Here is an 18,807-nt window from a genome sequence, read left to right as displayed (position 1 = left end):
ACAAGTCATGGATGAACATGAGCCGTGCTGCTCAAGTACGCCAACCACAAGCCATGGATGAATAGGAGCCAACGCTGCTCACATGTGAGGAGGTGCTCATGTACAGTAACCACATACCATGACTGAACAGGAAACACGGTAACTGCAAGCCAGTACCGAACAAGATCCAACTCTGCTCATGTGTGATGTGCTGCTACTCTACAGTGGTCAAACTAGCACCATACGGAGTGTAAGCTAGTGGTGCTCAAGTACAGTAACTACAAGCCATGAAGGAAGAATAGGAGCAAACGCTGCTCATGTATGAAGACTGTCAGGTACAGTAACCACAAGCCATGGCTGAATAGGAGCCAACACTACTCACGTCAGAAGGTGCTCACGTACGTTAATCATAAGCCATGGATAAATAGGCGCCAACGCTGCTCACGTCTGAAGAGTCGATCATGTACAGTAACCACAAGCCAAGGCTAAATAGGAGCTAACACTTCTCGCGTCAGGAGGTGCTCATGTGCAGTGATATCAAGTCATGGGAGGAAGAACAGGAGTCCACGTTGTTCACATTAGAAGAGCTGCTCTTGTACAATACCCACAAGCCATGATTGAATTTGAGCCAATGCTTCTCACATGTGATGAGCTGCCCATGTATGGTGAGCAGTATATACAGGTACGAGGCTAGCAGTGCTCATCTACGGTAACCGTGCAAGCCATAGCTGAATAGGAGCCAATGCTGATCACATTTGAAGGGCAGCTCACGTATGGGGAGCATAGCAATGGATGGATAGGGGCCAATGTGCTCGTATATGAACACAAGACACAGGTTATGGAATAGTAGTTGGCACTACTAAGGTACAATGGGAAGATCAACAAAAGCTGGCGCAGCTCAGATACGAGACATGGTTTCTGGCATAGAAGCTGGTACAATGAGCAGAGCAATAGACGCTATGAAGAAGCACAAGACGATCTGTCTTTAATATAAGCTGACATTACTAAAGTACTACTTTGAGCACAGCAACAGAATAAGGAATAGAAGCTACCACTACTCATACAATGAGCTAAGTTATGGGATCCAGCAGCAGCTATGTGGTTGAGGATGGAAGCAAACACTACTTGCGTACAAACTGCACTTATGAGATTCAGCATGGGAGCTAGCAATAGGGCCTGGAATGGGACCTTGAGCTACTGGTGTGTGATGAGAACATACCGCTGGATCCCGTACTAGGAGGAGCAACCTGGCTGGAGCCCCAGCTCCATCAAGAGAAAGCATTCTAAAGAACCTGGAGACCATTTGTGATTTGACTGCGCAGAAGTTACCAGTAACATAATATAAATCGATAGGGCCCTCCTACAGCATATCCCACGTCTCACATGTTATGGGGCCTTAGGTTCAAAGGAGTCTCGTGCGCCACATGGACCTTTATTACGACCCGGACATCAATCATAGGAATGTGTTCTGACAATATAGTGGCGATGGGCAGTCACCAAGCACACACCATGAGACCAAGGGATTACTGTCTTACCGCCGCCACAATGTTAGAGCATTTTCACGCACATACGTCAAGACTTTGCTTTTGTTGATAATAGCATGGACCAAAGCACTGCTGGCTGCTGAAAAACTACAGCATTACTTCCTAAATGCCAACAGTACTGAATAATAACAGGCCACTGGTCACCAAGGAGGAGTGTGGCCACTTCACACTCCAAAGTGGTCATTCTAGATGGGCATGGATATAAGAGTAATAGACAGGACTGAAAGTGCTGCTTAAAAGAACATATATCAAGGCACTTATACTTCTCATGTCTCAAGAGTTTGTATGGGGTTAAATTCACAAGACCCGCAACAAGGTCACTCTACCGTTGAAAGAACAATGAATAGGAAAGAAAAACCTTGATGTCTGGGGTTTGCACTTAAAACCACCACAGTAAGACAAGGCCACTGGAGACAACCAAAGTAGCAAGTTTTTAAAGTCACCCCCGCCTCCTCTCCTCCAAACCTTACACAGCTGTGCAGGTGTCCCTTGAACTATGCCTGTTGAACATTAGAGGATTCAAGCTCAAAACATTTAGGATAAAAACATTAAGATTCTCAGTCTTGCACTTTAAACAACAATAGAAATTAGCTGTTCGGCAGTCATGATTTTTAAAGAATGCGAAACAGATATTTGTGCAATTTTAAAGTAACCGTCCTTGCTATGACCGGAAGCCTTAGAGCTGTGAAACCAGAGAGTACGTGGAAAGTCTAAGATTGCTTACAATGCTAGCACCAGACTGCTTCAGATTCCAGAGTTTGTAATGTGCATACTTAATAGCAGCAGAAAACGCATGAGGCACCCAAGCAAGTGTTATGTTATGTTATGTTATATTTATTTGTAAAGTGCGCGGCTACTCGGTAGTGTCCTGGCGCTCGCTCCCGAAAGAAAGAAATGCCCATTCAGCTGATTAAAAAAGCTAAGTTTTGAGTTTCTTCTTGAACAGCAATGGGTCTTGAGTGGTCCACAGGGCTAAGGGCAACAGATTCCAGTCCAAACCGGACCTGCGCACAAAGGAATTACCACCGAGACGCTGGCGCTTGAACTTCGGGGTCTGCATCAGCCATTGGGCAGAAGACCGAAGCAGTCGCCCTGGCACATAAAAGGTGAATCTCTTTTGAAGGTATATAGGGCCAATGCCATACAAGGCCCGATGAGCATTGTCAGCATTTTGAATTTCAGGCGAGATTCAACTGGAAGCCAATGCAGGGCGCGCAAATGTGTCCGTACACTATCCCTGTAGGTTTAAAGGTTCAATGGGTGTGTGACTAGAGTAGGTGCAACCAAAGAAGCAACCCTGAACATAAACATGGGCAGAAGTGTCAGAGGGGAGGGGTACAGTTAATGTAGAGTACCTGGGACAGGTCTCAACGGGTCACTGTGATCCTAAGAGAACTGCAAAATCCACACACCCCAAACTGCAGGGCTCAGGGTCAGAGGTCAATGTTTAGAACAAAAATAGCTTCTGGATGGAAAAAGCAGAGCCTGGGGTGGATGAAAAGGCACTGCTGGGCAATGACAATGCCTTGGGCACCTCTTGGGTGGAGGGAGCAGGATCTGTGCGGGAGATCAAATGCCCTGCATGATCACGGAGGGGCTTCGGGGGAAAATATCTGAGGGGGGCACTTCAGGCCAGTGGCAATGACTGGAAAGAACAAAATCATACTTGCGGTGGTGACAGGTTCTGGAGGGTGCCATCTCTCGAAGGTACAATAAACAAGGGGTGTCATAAGATCCCCCCCCCCCGGGGTGTCTGCAAAAGGGGAGGGGTCATTCTTCCGGGAGGGGTGTGAGGGGAGTTATCTGGAGGTTACACCCCACTTTACTCTAGTGGTGAGGGGGGCAATGCAAGACACTATATGTTGACTGGGGGGGTGCTAACCCTGGCGCTCTGTCCCCCCTCCCCCCCGAGCTCCCACAGTGCCCCGCGCGCGGCCCCAGCTCACCCCGGCTGTCTCCCATCCCGGAGGGGCAGGGTCGCTCGCTGGTGCCGGGTGCCCCCCTCCCCGGTGTGAGCCGCTCCTTGCGGGCTGCCGCCGGGTCCTCCGCACTCCTTTCCCGCCGCTATCTCCCAGGGCTCTGTCAGCCGGGGCCCGCAGCCGCCACCGTGATCCCAACCTGCACCGTGCGCAGCCGGAGGGAGGACCTCCAGCGATCCCATCGACCAGCGCGCGGCGGGGACTCCTCCTATCACTTCCTGCTTGCCTCTATTATAGTCATAGATAGCAGCCGGCATGAACATAGACCAGAAATATGAAAATAAACAGCGGGGTGGGCACCCGCTTAGGAATTAAAAATATAATGCGACACGCGCAATAAAAACAATCGAACGAACTAAGCCCCGTCCTTTTTAGATTGGGGGGGCGTGTCTTTTCCTGATGACGCCACGGAGAGAAAAGACAGGAAAAAACACGCCCCTCAATCCGAAATGGACGGGGCTTAAAGTGACGGACAAAGCTCTTCTGCAATGGCTGGCCGCCGTTTAGGAAGCCAGCCAATGGAGAAGAGCTAGCTCGTTTACCTCCCTACTAGAAAACATAAAATCTCTCCAGCGAGACTGCGCAAACGCAGCCTACTCTAGCCGAGACCTAAAAAGCAATACTCCGGTATGTTAGGCTGTAAATATCTTCCTATTCAGGGAGACCCATGTGACACAAGAAAGTTAATTTTCTTAATTGTCACTGACTCAACCCTAGGCCTATTCATCTTTAAGAGGTGATACTTCCCTGTCAGAGGTGATCTTCACTTGACTCACTGTGCACTAGCCCAGCGTTTCCCAACCTTTTCACTTCTGTGAAACCCCACTGAATCTGTACTGGAATCTTGGGACACTCACTGAATCATTACTGGAAGTCAACGACCCCAGCCTAAGCAATTGCTACCATTCAAACCTAAAAAATACGCACAAATACAGGAACAACTGTATATCAAACAAAAACAAACATGATTAAATATTTAATTGAATTCACAAATAAATATAGAAGCAAATATTAAGAAATCGAAATTGTAGTTTTAATGTGATTGTTGGACTTTTCTAAATTTGTATTTTAATTTGTAACTCCAGCATATTGCCTTGTGTTTTTTGCTCCTAATATGTACTCTTTTTTTGTTGATACTTAAATGAAGGCCAACCATTGTCCATTACTTTACTCAGTTTTGTTGTACTTTCACTACTTCCAGCATTCAAGCTACTAATAAAAACTTAACTTTTAGCCTCCAATTTCAAATTTCTCCACATATACAGAATGTTTTAAAATGTTCAATTTGACAAGTTTATCACTTTATTTATGTATACGTTATTAAGCTGCTAATATTAATTAATTTTCTAAATACCCCCATAGTATGCGTTTACCGAACCACAAGTTAAAAACCGCTGCACTAGCCCAAAACATTTTTCTCGACACTGACCTGCAATGTGACTTTTCACATAATTACAAGCCTTTCAGTAGCACAAATCTTTTAGAAAATGTCAGGATTTCCAGTGCAATACACAATTTATGTAAATCTCCGAGGTCTACATCCAGGGTTCACACCTATATGGTTTGATAAAACCACATTACACCATACTCCTGGATTTAGAGCGTTTCACAAGAAAAATGTAAAATATTTTGCAAAAACAACAGCACCTCTCATGTTGCTATTTGTACGTGCATGTTTTTATCATCAGCCCTTTGCTGTGATGAACGCCTACGTTAAAATTAATTATTTCCACAGCACTCAAAATATGGTGCAATGGCAGAAATGTGCTGTAACGGGCACACTTCACATTTCTGCTATTACCACTGGAACCAAGTGCTGCATTGTTTTATTAGTATCACAGGTCAGACATGTAATTATGGGGTTTAGAAAGAGATAAACAAATAGCAATTGGATACATTGTCTTCCATAGCAATGCTACATTTTCTCTACTGTCTGCTCAGATTTTTTCCTTGCATAAGTAAAAAACACAAAGATCAGGTTAAATTCAGATTGCTGGCAGCAGTTCTCTCCAGGATTTAAATCTGCAGAAATTCCTGTACTTGAATGGGAAACTGACACAGGCATCAGATATGTTATTTAACTAGGAACTGGACATGCAAAATATTTATGCCTCTTGATCTATAACATTATACCTCATTTCCCAATAGGTAAGTTGAATTTGTGTTTGTGGGCTTCTCCAACTTCTAATTTCAGTCTGCCCCAATCTAAAGAAACAAAGGTTCAGTTCACTGGAACATGCATATCCGTGCGGGATATCAGATTCCGGAACACCATTTCACACCTATTAACTAGAACGGCTACCCATCAGCCTTCTAGAAAGTCCTTAAACATCTGTCACCAATTCCACTAGTCATTCATCCAATGCCACCTTTTCTTGGGTCATCCTTCTACCCTAAATTAGCCTTGCTGTGAATGTGCCCCTCTACAAGCAACCTTATGGTAAGACTGTAATTCATTAGCATGTAGAATACCTTTTCTTGAATTAATTTATTTAAATTCGAAATGGCAACATCATGTTCTTTTATTTTAGCTTTGAGTTGCAAGTTTTCCTTCTGCAGCACCTTAATTTTCTCCAAGTATGCATTGTCTTCATCAGAGGATGTCTGTTAAAAATTGAAAAACAACAAACAAACTTGGATTAGAAATGCAAAAACAGTGTAAATGGGGTCTGTGTAGGAAGCTTATTAGGATCATTGAAATATCATATTAACTTCAAGGAAATCTGATAGTTGTTGTCAATCATTCCAATTCATTTTTTGGACCTAAATATAAAGCTATTAAGGAGCTGGTCAGTTTCATATAAACCATATTTTGTATGTAGTGCACGTAGAACATAACTTTCTAATGCGTAATCCACGCATGAACAGACTAATTATAGATTAAGAATTTTTTCCTTCCATAAGCAGAATCATTGGGGTTCAATTCCTCTCTCACGCTCGGTCCACATATGAACCAAAGATACTATGCTATTCATTAACTCAAGAAGATTAAACACCAGCGACCTGAGTTCTTCTGCTCACCCATTAATTAATTCCAAACGAAATTTTGAAAACCCCTTATTCGTTGAAAAATGGTACACATCTCACTAATACGAAAAGACTCACATTGGCTCCCAAATAAAGACAGAATTAAATTTAGGATCTACAGACTGGTGTACAAGACCATTCATTTAAAGAACTGTCCATACCCAAAACCTGGGGCCAGATGTACAAAAACACTGAGTCGCTAGCCAGTTGCAAATTGATTAGTGACCACTAGAGTGTTTTGGATTTTCAAAAATTCTATAAATTAATATTTCTTAAACTATGGCATCACACCGAATATCTAGTGATTCCTTATTTTTGTCACCCTCCAACGACACTGAAGTCTTTATATAGGAAATGAACAGGTAAAGGAAATGACATAAAAACAACACATGATAGGAAACATAAGGGATTGGGAAAACGAAGGAATCATGGGAAAAACAGCCAATATGGAAAAGAAAGGAGAACAAAAACCTGAAGAGGACTGGTTGCAGAACAACTTTAAAAAGCAGCTGCAAACCATCAGACAGGTGAAGCTATAATTTTTATAATACTTAGTTATATATTGTGTCGCAATATATTGCGGTAAGTTTGGGGTGTACCGCGGTACATGCACATAAGGCAGTATGTGATTGGCTAGTGGCTGTGTTTACTAAAGGTGAAAGGCAGCCATGTAGTTTTCAGCACATTTTGTGTGGGTTCTGCATTTTGCTGCGCTCTGGACTAGTGTCTTAAATGTAGGTAAGTAGTAGGTTTTATTGTTGTTCTTTACCTATAACCACTTTATTAAAGTGTCAATAGGTGGAGAAAAGTATTTATAATGTTCTATATATTTTTACAGTAGTTAGGGAGAACTGTATATTTATTTTTTATTTGATTTTAGGTAGAACTGCATTTTTTAGGTATTACCTTGTTAGTGCATGGACTTTCTAATAGAGATTTAAATATGTTAAAAATGGAAAATACACCGGGGTACACTATATTTCTAAAATATAGGGTACTTTAGTGTATTTTTACTTTTTAGGCAGATTTCCTTTTTTTCGTACTGCGGTTCTACCCAGGCAGTACCACAGTACTCCATACATTACAACATATAAATATTTTTTCCTACCTATTACCAATTTAGTGAAGTGGTAATAGGTAGGGAAAAATATCAATCCTAATACTAAGGGCGAAACGCAGAACACCGGCAAAGTGTACTTAAAAACAACATGACTGCATTTAACTTTTACAATGGTAGTCATTAGCAAATCACATAATGACATGACGTGGTGTGTGGAGCGGGCCAGCGATACCAGTGTGTGGATCCCCAGGGCCATGAATCTTATAGCACAGGAAATCGCTACCAGTGACGGCCCTGGGCATAATTTTTGGCCAGTCCCCGAGCGGTGCTTTATGCAGCATTCAGTGACGGTGACTATTCGCATGTCGCACCACCCACTCCCTCGGCGCGCGGGTGACAGACTGTGTGTATCGGCTACTCTAGTTGCTAGGAAATAAAATAACTGTGTCAGGTAATTGGTTTATAATTCACAAATGTCATTTGTTTTTAAGCAGTGCAAACAAGTGGCTAATAGCACGCCACACATAAAAAATATATGGTGCCAAGAGGCTTATTTTTCCATCACGTCAATCTGAAATTCGTTTTATGTTTTTTCACCCCACAATACAGGTTCCGGTCTTATTATGGTCTGGAAATAGTGAAAAAAAAGACGAATAGCCATAATTTATTTTCTAACCTGCAATAAAAACAAGTTAACATTGTGCTCTGCCTCTTGCGCTTTCGCTTTTGGGGTTGTTTGTCATGAATTATGCGCGGCAAGACATATCAGCGGCGGCTACATATGAAGCATGTGATACTGGACCTGCGTGAATAAAATCATATAGCGAGACTCTCCTGGTTCTGGAGTCAGTTTGGCAGCCTATATGATTTACCAGGCAAATGTACCCAGGCAACTGTAGTACCATGTGCTGCTCGCAATTCCGTCGCCAGCAGGAGAGCGAAGGGTGGCTCACAGCCCTTGTATCTACTATAGTCACAGCAAAAATCTCTCTTACTGAAACCACTGCAACTTTGTATCAATTTTTCCACCTTGATTTTAGCAAGTCAGTCGTTTATATTAATTAATTGTTAAAATAACTCCTTTGGAGCTAGTAGTTATTTATATTATTAGTTGATCTTTTTGATGTGTTGAACAACCATTCCCTTGTCTACAATGCTAATGTATGTTTAATTTGGGCTGGTGATTTTAATGTGACTATGTGTCCCATGTCTGGGAAAGATGTTTGTGTTCTGAAAGATTTCAGGGAAGAACCATATTTGCATCTTATAAATGATCCATTCAGGAGTGCGTTAAACGATCTGATCATAACTTTGAATCTAACGTGTGCCGCCAAAAAGATGTATTGTGATTATCCTTTTCTCCCTACCTTTACGTGAAGGGGTTATTCATCCACTATTCATCATACTGTGGTGTCTGAGCCCCTTCTCTCTAATATAACTTACTATGATGTCATTCCTTTCTGCCATAGCGATCCTAATATGGTGACTATGGAGATGTTGATAAAAGGCCAGTTGGTTTTTTTCTGGCTCTATCCTTTAAAATATTCTAGCTTCCCACCTGAGGGGAGTGCACCTAAGATGGTTAGGGATTGATCCAACTAGATTGCTTTCATCATTGTTTAATTCTGACTTGGAACTCTTCCAAATTTGTTTAAAACCGGATGCTGTGCCAACTACTGTTGTTGAGTCATTTGAAACAATCTGTGCACATGCCAGACCCGTGAAACCAAGACCTCCTAGAGGATGGTGTGATGGAGCCTGTACTAAGGCTCACCTAGCTTTAAAACAGGCCCTCCATTCCGTCCCTAGGGACCCAATTGCAGTTGTTGTACCAATTATAAACAGATTCTGAAACATAGGAAAAATACCGTGAGAGAAAAGGCATGGGAGAATTTGCTCCAAGCTAGTGAGACTTAAAGCGCTCACCTATTTAGGGTCACTATTAATTCTCCGTTGCTTAGTCAGGACAATCTGCCATTGTTACAGTCACTGGAGTCTGAGGAGAATTGGGTTGCCGACTACGGGAAAATGTTTACTTCAGATCTTGCTGTAGATGCTTCCTCTAATATTGTGCCAGTAGGGGCAGGTAATTCTTGTTTGAATGTTTCTGCAGATGAAACACAACAGGACAAGTGATCTTTCTCTATTGATTATATGATGAAACACAACAGCCATTCATTGCCAGCCGATCTGGTAGAGCTCCAGGTCTTGACGGAGTTATGGCTGACCCTTTTTGTGTGCTGAGCCTTTAGTTTGGGGTCAGTTACTTGCTATGTTTTTAATTCGGCTTACAGTGGAGCCTTACCTAGGTCAAGAGACAAGGCTGTCGTATTTAAGAAGAGGCGATAAGGCCAGCTCTGCATGCTACCGGTCAATAACCCTGCATGATTCACCTATTAAGATCTTAGACAAGGTGCTTTCACAAACACTCTAAACATGGACCATAGACAATTCAATCCTCTCTAATGTACAATCTGGCTTTCGTAAGGGCATTGGTGCTCTTGAACAGTGCCTCAACCTGGAACTGATCATAGGAAATTATACAAGGGCCAAACATTGGGTTCTCTACCTAGGCTTCATTGACCTTAGCAGTGCATTTGATTGTGTCAACCGCAGTCAACTTTGCGCTATATTGGTTTCCATGGGCTTTGACCATGGAATTATACATCTATTGCCGCTCGCTGCTTGTATCCTGTCTGTATCCTGTTACACGACCCCTGTTTTCAGCTGGGACACTTTCTTTTCATCATTGCCAGAGGAGTGCGATCTTACCTGGACTGCTTCTGCTTCTGTGCGGACACGGGCTCAAGGGACTGCGAGGACCAGCATTCCCAGTTAGTTTTCAGCTGATGCCTCTTCCCGTGATTAGCCAACCACCTGCTCTATTTATTCAAGCCTCTTTTACGCAACGCGGGGCACACGCGGGACGTGCCCGGGCAAAGCCCGGGACAAGGGCGGGACCGTCTGAGGCCGTCCGAGGACGAACGTGACCGGGCTGGGCCTCCCCCCTTAGTTTTGACTTGGGGTAAATATTTGTTGCTTGTATATTGGGCCTTTATGCCTTATAATTGTATTCCACCAATTTTCTTGTGTATACTTTCTGTAATTTCCATCGTGTCAGTGACCTTTGGTTCTCAGTTATAATGGCACAACGTCCTAGGAAGGGTAGGAATGTTACTCTTTCTACTACTAGTGGGGCGGTTACTGGTACTATTGATCAATTCATTAAACGGGCAACAGTGGTGTTAGAAAAAGAAATAGCACTTACTGGAAACGGTTGTCCCCAGATCTTTTAACTGGGAAGCGCTCCTCAATGGGTACTATTGGGTCAGCGGTTACTCCCGAACAACTCTGACTTATAGATCCCCTTGTCACCCAGAGTCCAATACCTAGTTCCCTGCCGGTGGAGCTTGAAAATTCAATGGTTGGCCCTATACTATGTTTTATCAACTTCTAGTTCAGTCGCTAGTGGTTTGAGTTGTAGAGCTTCCAAACCTCCAACGCCACATAGTTCTCCTCCCAAAGGCCAAAATCCGTTGTTTCCAGTTAGCAAAAATCTTAAAACCAATGCTAACACTAACACTAGCAAAAGGAAGAGAGGGGGTGGTTCACAGAAGGGTGGCCCTGCTAAAATTTCAAAAAATACTAACACAAATCCTTCTCCATACTCCACGGTTCCTGCCCTCAGCCCGCATACGGCGTCCCCAGGCCCTTCCCAATTATCTCTCCAATGCAGCCTTAACGAGGGGTTTTTAGGAAAAATTGAGAAATTAATTAAATCTCTGATGTTACCTCTATAGGAGAGAACGAAAATGATTAACTCCATCTAGAACACCTTGAAAAGCTAGTTACTGTAAACACCGGCAACCTTAACATGCTTGCGAAAGCTATGGAGCTTAAAAAGGCCAATGTTCCTGTTTCCAAAGGCCGGGGGTCTAGTGATTGTACTAGGGCTGTTATACCAGGTATCATTGATAGGCCAGTTAATCGACTTGTACAACCATGCGTGGAGAAGCGCCTTACAGCGAGTAACTCTCCAGGTTCTATTAGGAATAAGGGCACGGGGGCAGGGGTGGCGGCTAGTACGCAGTCTGCACCGCATGTACAATCAGTAGTAACTCAGCCTAATAGGCATATTCCCATGGGTAGCGAGTGTATTAAACAGCGGCTCCCCTGTGTTAACCTTCCCCCTGAGTCAGTACCATACACGATTATACTGGTGGGAGTACCAGGAATTGGGGCTGAGAAAGTAGAATCATACAGGGAGTTAAAAAACAAAGTAATTTATTGGCTTAACAAGAACAGAACTCTCCCTCCCTCATCTAACACAGAGATATTAAATGTGAGGAGAGTGAGTTGGGTGGGTCGAAGTATTAAGGATCTAGAGGGTGACTGTGTTATTGTGAATTTTAGAGACCCTTGGGTAGTTGAGTAAATTCGTAGAGAACCAAGATATGGGAGCGTGGGAGACATTCAGTCCCTAGGCCTAAACTACTTTTATGCCCATGAGAGTTGTGGTCCATCCCATCCACTACACTATCCTCACAGAGGGAGACTATATGTTGATAATCCCTCTGATAGGGTGGAGCACTATCTCCCATTGTCAAATCAATTTGATCTGCTTATAGGCTTAGAGGGGGTGGACTGACTTACCAACCCTACTGGTGGCAATATTGTGACCAATTCATTGGGTAGGGCCCCATATGGAAGCCATTCCTGTAGGGCGAGGGATTTTTTAGCGAATGCCAGAGCAGTGGTTCATGTTGTTGTTGAGGACAGTGATATAGCACCAAGTGCAGGTCTCGGGGAGGAGAATGCACTTCTGGTAGCAAATGTTTTGGATACGGCCAGTGTTGGCCGGATGGTCGGTAAATGTGTGGATATGTCGTACTTGGGCTCCTCAGTTAGAGAGAATCCTTTAGTGGGAGGTAGGCAACCGGGGTTATTCCCAAGGGAGCCTATGGAAACCCAGCAAAGAAATCAGGACTCCTCGCTTAAAATTGTCTCGTGGAATATCGCGGGGCTAAAGAGTAAAATTGTTATAAGCGAATGGGCCGATTTTGTGGACGACCATGATATTTTAATCTTTCAAGAAAGCTGGGCTTCGGATCCAATTTTCCGCTTGGGGTACATTAATTTTTATAAACCTGCTATCAGAGGCCTTAGGGGCAGACCGTCAGGTGGTTTAGCTATATGGGTGAGGCAGTCGCTTGGCTATAGGCCAACTGAGGTACTAGTACCCAATCCGGACATTTTAGTGATAAAGCTGTCCCGGCCCAACCAACAGGAGTTAATTATTGTTAATATTTATGCTCGTGGACTGCCTGGTGGACGAAGCCCAGGTATTATTAAAGAGTTAGATCTCTTCCTTAACTCCATTGGGAGGGACTTGTTTGTGGTTATGGCAGGTGACTTAAATAGTACATTCGAACCACTTTCTATTGAGGGGGAAGATATCTTTGCAGAGGAAGATGCATTCTGGAATATCCCCCACCTAGAACTACAACCCATTAAGAAGTGGTCCGAGGCCGCCTTACAGTGGCTGGGTCTCTGCCTTGAGTGGGGGTTGAGAGCCGTCAATGGTCGATCATGTTCTGACAAAATTGGCAGGGCAACATTCGACAATGGCATTAACTCAAGTCGAATTGATTATATTCCTATTAAGGCTGAGCACTGGTACCTTCTTGCGGACATGATAATTATTGCTCGCCCCGAGAGTGACCACAACCCGCTCCTTCTCAGCTTAAAAATCGACGACTGCCGGGAGAGTATTGGAGCCACCGAGATTGCAACCGCTGAGACCCTTCTAACAAATGATAAGCGTAGGGTTAGGTGGAATAGGGTAGTAGATGATCCCTTAATTCTAGGTAGGGTCTCCCATTAGGTCTCTACCACCTTCTGTGCCCTGCGGGCACTGGTTGAACAAAAGGAACAATTAGCGAATGTCAGTGTACTCCACGAGCAGCTCTTTAGAGTTCTGAAAACTCTTTTCTCCAAAAGAGCTAAACCTAGCAAACCTATATAAAAAAAATCGGGGAATAAATGGTACAATAAATTGTGCCGTCTGGCATATAGTTCCCTGGTTTAAGTATTAAAATAGCGAGTTATTGAAAATATCAGGATAGCAAGGCTTGAGAATAAAAAAACACAAAGGCAAGCCAAGAAAGAGTAGGAAGATAAACATTGGTAGGACCTACTAGAGGCAAGTAGATTAAGAAACCAGACTAAATTCTGGCATATCATTAAATGGGGAAGTACTGCGAAATTGCCAGCTCCCTCAAATCATGTGTCCGCAGCTGACTGGGTCGAATATTTTGAGTCGCAGTTTAGGGGTCATGAATCAGAAACAGCTTGCGTCTCTGGCGACTCTTTTATAAAGTCTTGGACCACGTGCCCCTCCCTAGTGTTCATGTGCAAAGATGTAGAGAATGCACTTAGGTTGGTACAAGCCGGAAAAGCGGCAGGTATGGACTGCATACCGGCTGACCTATTCAAATACGACTCTTTGAACTGGGTGCCATATATCACTTTATAAGCTAATGCAATAGCGAAAGGGGCTCCAATCCCAGACTCTTGGCGGGGGGCCGAGATCTTACCAATATTCAAAAAGGGGGATCGTTCGGCCCCGGGAAATTACCGCCCCATCAGTTTAATAGACGCCATCCAGAAAATTATAGCTAGGATGGTGTTAGCTAAAATTCAGGATTGGATAGACCGTGAGAACGTTCTGTCCCCTTTACAAGCAGGCTTTAGATCCTGTGTCAGTACGATCGACCAGGTGTTCAGATTCCTTTTAATTTATTGGAAGGTGGTTACTTTGGGTGGAGGTACTATTTATGCAGCGTTTGTAGACTTAACGTCTGCATTTTATTTAGTTCCAAGAGCTAAGCTATGGGAGGCATTAGGAATTCTAGGAATGCCACGTGATCTATTGGAAATAGTGAAAAGACTTCATGAAACAAATTTTGCACAGTTTAGGTGGGGTACTCAGGTGCAGGTTACTGAGAGATTTTCTGTCTCCCGAGGTGTACGCCAGGGCTGCGTACTTGTGTGATGTATTCTTATAGGTTCTGTATCGATCCCCCTATTCCTGACCCTGTTCTGGTTAACAAGTTAACTAGCAGCCATCCCATGATGCAGAAACCGTTATCTGATTAAGCCACACTACGGCACAGGAACATGTTATCTGATTAGGTCATAACGCTTGCCATCTAATTAGACAAGCAATATTCCTCCAGCCCCTGATAAGGCATACGGAGTTCTCAAAACAAATCAAACCTATGACAACCTGGGAAAAACCCTGCGGCCATTGTTTTGATTTCATCGAGAACTTCAGCAAAAGAATGTGCTAACGACCAAGTCGTATGACATCCTTATTGACGTATCTATGTCCATCCTTACGTCAATCTTGGCACCTTACAGGTATAAATATTACCGGTATTGCCTTAAGCAAACACACGCGGTGGTGACGAGATCGGAGCAGCCAGACTTGCCGAAGCCCAGAGCAGACCCCGCTGGCGCAGCCCCGCCTTCCTGACGCGCTGAGAACGAGACGCTGCTTTCTCCTGCAGAGAAATCCAGCTCCGGCGCTTCCGGGTAGCCCTCGCAGGCAGCCTGGAATATCGAGACCAGAGACGAGAGATACCATCCCTCATTCATCCTAGATTCCAGGTACAGAACTGAATAACCCCTTGCAGAGAATTCTTGAGTCAGTCGCTTGGCAAAACAAACTTAACTTAAACTGCTACTTTCTATTCCCGCCCACGTATTAGGCTTAGGTCAGGTACACCGGGGTAGGCGTAGTTAGAAACACCAGTTGAGTACGATTAGTCAAATGTATATGTGTATGTATCTATTTTATCCATTTTAAACCACCTTATGGCTTAGAAACCATATAAATGTTTTTACAGTATTATTTTATACTTCTGCTTTTATTGTATGCACTTTACTTAACCATAAGTATTGCGATAATATCGATCCATTTCTCTTGTATGAGAAAAGAGACTGATCAATAAATAACATCTTTTATTGAACACGCCCGTCTCTTCCTTTTCTCTACAATCTAGTGAGACTAAGAATGCACGTACTGACTGAGTAAAATAAGTTGTCTTTTGTTTTCACACGACTCTAGAGATACACTCTTGATTAGGGGAGAGCAAAGTTGTCATGTTCTATGGTTGTCAGAAACTAAATCCCTTCTTGTCTATCCAGGGAGGTTCAACTCCTCCTTGCCTATTCGAGAAAGTTTCTAGTGAACTCTGAGCTAGCTGGCAAACCCAAAACTTTAAGTCTAATATCGACAATAGAAGACCTAGTTAACGTCTGGTCTAGGCCTATACTATTGAAGGTATTATTCCAATGCGCAGAGCCTATTGGGATAATAGGAACTACACTACACTTGCACCGACACTGTTTCTATTATTCATTAACAGGGTCGTGCAGTACTTTGATGAAACACCCACAGACTCCCCAGCCCTAGGTGGTACAAAGTTCCCGCTTCTTATCTTTGCGGATGACACCCTCATACTTTCTAAAACTCAAAAGGGCCTTCAGACCGCTCTAAACAAGTTTGAGGAATTTTGTCAACATAACGACCTACAAGTCAATGTCACCAAGACAAAATTCATGGTGTTATCTAAAATAGGTCGCAGTCTGCTCATGTTAGCATGAATGGTTATGGGTTAGAGCAGGTGAAAGTTATGACATATCTTGGGATGGTATTGGAAAATAGGCTTAGTTGGAAACCCCAGCTTGACGTACTTTCCTTAAAGTTTGCCCAGCTGACAGGGTGCCTAATTAAGGAACAGAGATCTTCCATGACCAAAAGGACAGGTCCTGCGTTAAAAATATATAATGCAAAAATAAGTTCAGCGATCCTGTACGGTGCGGACTTATGGGCTTCTTCGGACCTTTCCTCATTAATCAGAGTTCAAAACAAATTCCTTCGAAATTTGGTTGGTCTTCCCCAATCGAGCCCAATGAAGCCCCTGTTACTTGACCTAGGTTGTAATTCTATAGACGACGTTGCCCGTTTTAGAACTGTAGCTCTGTGGAGGAGGATATGGACAACTCCGGAATTAGCACTCTTTGCAAATGAAATCTCAGATCTTAGATCCATAGTGGGGGCAGGCAACCTTCCCTGGTTTAGACAAGTAAGAACACTACTGGAAAATATGGGCCTAGGTCAGTTGTGGACGTCCCCGGAATAAAGTGTGTTTCTCTCAAAAAGGGATTTTAAAGCACTTTATTGGGCTACAATAAGACATCTATTGTCCAACATCTATTCAAAGGCATCTGCTGGGGTCCGTTACGGCCCAAGTGGAGAATGTACCAAATGTTTTGCGGTCAGGCAAGATTGGATCTTGGCCCCTTTTCTCTTCTCACTTTATTTAAATGGTTTAGAGAAGGCCCTGCTTGACATTTCTCTGGATATATCCAAGATAGGCAAGACGTTCTTTCCTGTACTATTGTACACGGATGATACTGTTCTCATGGCCCCCAAGCCGTATGCTTTGCAGTCTCTCCTACATACATTCACTCAATTTATTAGAAAATTATTCCTCAAAATAAATATCCAGAAAACTTTTGTTGTGACTATTGGAAAAAAGCCTTCCTAATTTTTGATTTTTAGTATCAATCAGGTCCGTATTACGGTTGTCCCTATTTTCGGCACCATTGTGTTTTGTTTGATGAAAGGGGGACTTCCCCAATTAACATCTACTCACAGCACTTATTTGCAAATTCTGGTGCGGTCTCTAGGTGTGCCACCAGGCAAGGCTCACACCCCTTGAAAGAAATATGCACTTTATGTAGTGCAAAAGCTGTGGCAGCTGCAACCTATCGGGCAAGCATTGGGGGCTATTCAAGGGTGGATAAAGTGCAAACTATGGAGAATGGTATTTTGAGGTGTGTGCTTTTGGTCCCTCAGTCCATTTCTGACTCCATCTGCAACAGCGTACTTGGCCTGCCTTTTATTGAGGATGTTATAAAGGAAGCGTCTAACCTGCTGCGGCACTCTATCTGGACAAAGCCTGAAGCAGGACTGAATAGGGACATTGTAACCGATTGCTTCTTCCTTGACCACTCGCTTAAGATACCCTGTCTGTGTTATATCATGGAGCTGTATTCATATCTGTTATCTCTGAACATTACTTTTATACCTACTGAAGGGTGTTTAACCTTTGACTGCCCGGAAATAGAACTAAGGGTCAAATTACGTGGGGTGGCAAGGGCTGCGAGGGATCAACATGACCTCTTAATGAGTTCAGTGGTCTTATACTTATCCATTCCCACAGTGTGCACTTGCAGTTGTATTTGAGCGATATTCTATCTACCCAACATAGGTACATTTTAACCAGGTTCTATCTCAATTTAGTTCAATTGATAGGGGCTTACCCACTGAGAGATCGACTGACTAGAGCAAGGAGTGTCAATCCTTGTCAGGATTGGTCTGTTCAATACACTATGCACTTTGTTTTCTTTTGAACTTTTTACTGCTCTATTAGTGTGAGATTTTTAGACAATGGAGGGAAGCCTTTTTGTTTTTACAATCCGTTTCTAACCTGCCGATATGCTCAATAATTGTAAATTATGTATCCACTGCTGTGAGCATTAGGAAGAATTCTCCTGATTTTTATTCTATGACTATATCCAGTTGACTGTGTTTATCATGCTCCTATTGATATATGCTACTTTCTGCTTAAGAACCATGTGCTAATTATGGATGTTCAATAGTATTACTTTTTAAACATGTATTTCCTCTCCTTGTCCTGGACATGTCCTGGATTTAGTTATATGTGAGGGTAACGCCAGGTTATCATAACCATTAAAACAGCTGACCATTAATTAGGTAGGTTTTGTTTTTAGGTTTAGCCTGTGCTGCAACATTCAAAAGCCTGTGTTTAGCATTGGGAGTGGGTCCTGAGATATGTGACTTCTGTTTTTAATTTATTGTTAATTTATTAACTGTGCTGTTTTTATTGTGTACTTGCTTTTACATTTATTGTTAATATATTAAATGTGCTGTTTTTCAGGATTTCAGGCTTGAAGGGGACTACATCCCCAAATTTACAACGCGCCAGGGGGCCAGTTTTGCACACTTGTTGTTTTAGGCCCGCCCCCTCGCTCCAGGACTGGGCAAACGCGCCCCTTAGCACATTGTAAATTTGGGAGATTAAGTCCCCTACAATCCTGAGGGTACCTGGGGGCCAACTAGCCC

The 18,807-nt window shown here is 43.2% G+C and overlaps 1 protein-coding gene across 1 annotated transcript in view; it reads right to left on the bottom strand.

Annotated features, from left to right (window-relative positions):
- The window catches only part of LOC144761801 (uncharacterized), a 206,148-nt gene that overhangs the window by 77,594 nt on the left and 109,747 nt on the right, over window positions 1-18,807 (bottom strand). Inside the window, exon 3 of the mRNA XM_078647044.1 lies at window positions 5,975-6,106. Within this exon, the coding sequence (XP_078503170.1) occupies window positions 5,975-6,106 (132 nt within the window). The remainder of the gene's footprint in view (window positions 1-5,974; window positions 6,107-18,807) is intronic.

This window comes from Lissotriton helveticus, chromosome 6 (assembly GCF_964261635.1).
Source record: "Lissotriton helveticus chromosome 6, aLisHel1.1, whole genome shotgun sequence".
In the NCBI taxonomy this organism is placed as follows: Eukaryota; Metazoa; Chordata; class Amphibia; order Caudata; family Salamandridae; genus Lissotriton; species Lissotriton helveticus.
Note: the sequence above shows the minus strand (reverse complement) of the source record. Positions and strands in the feature narration are given on the sequence as shown.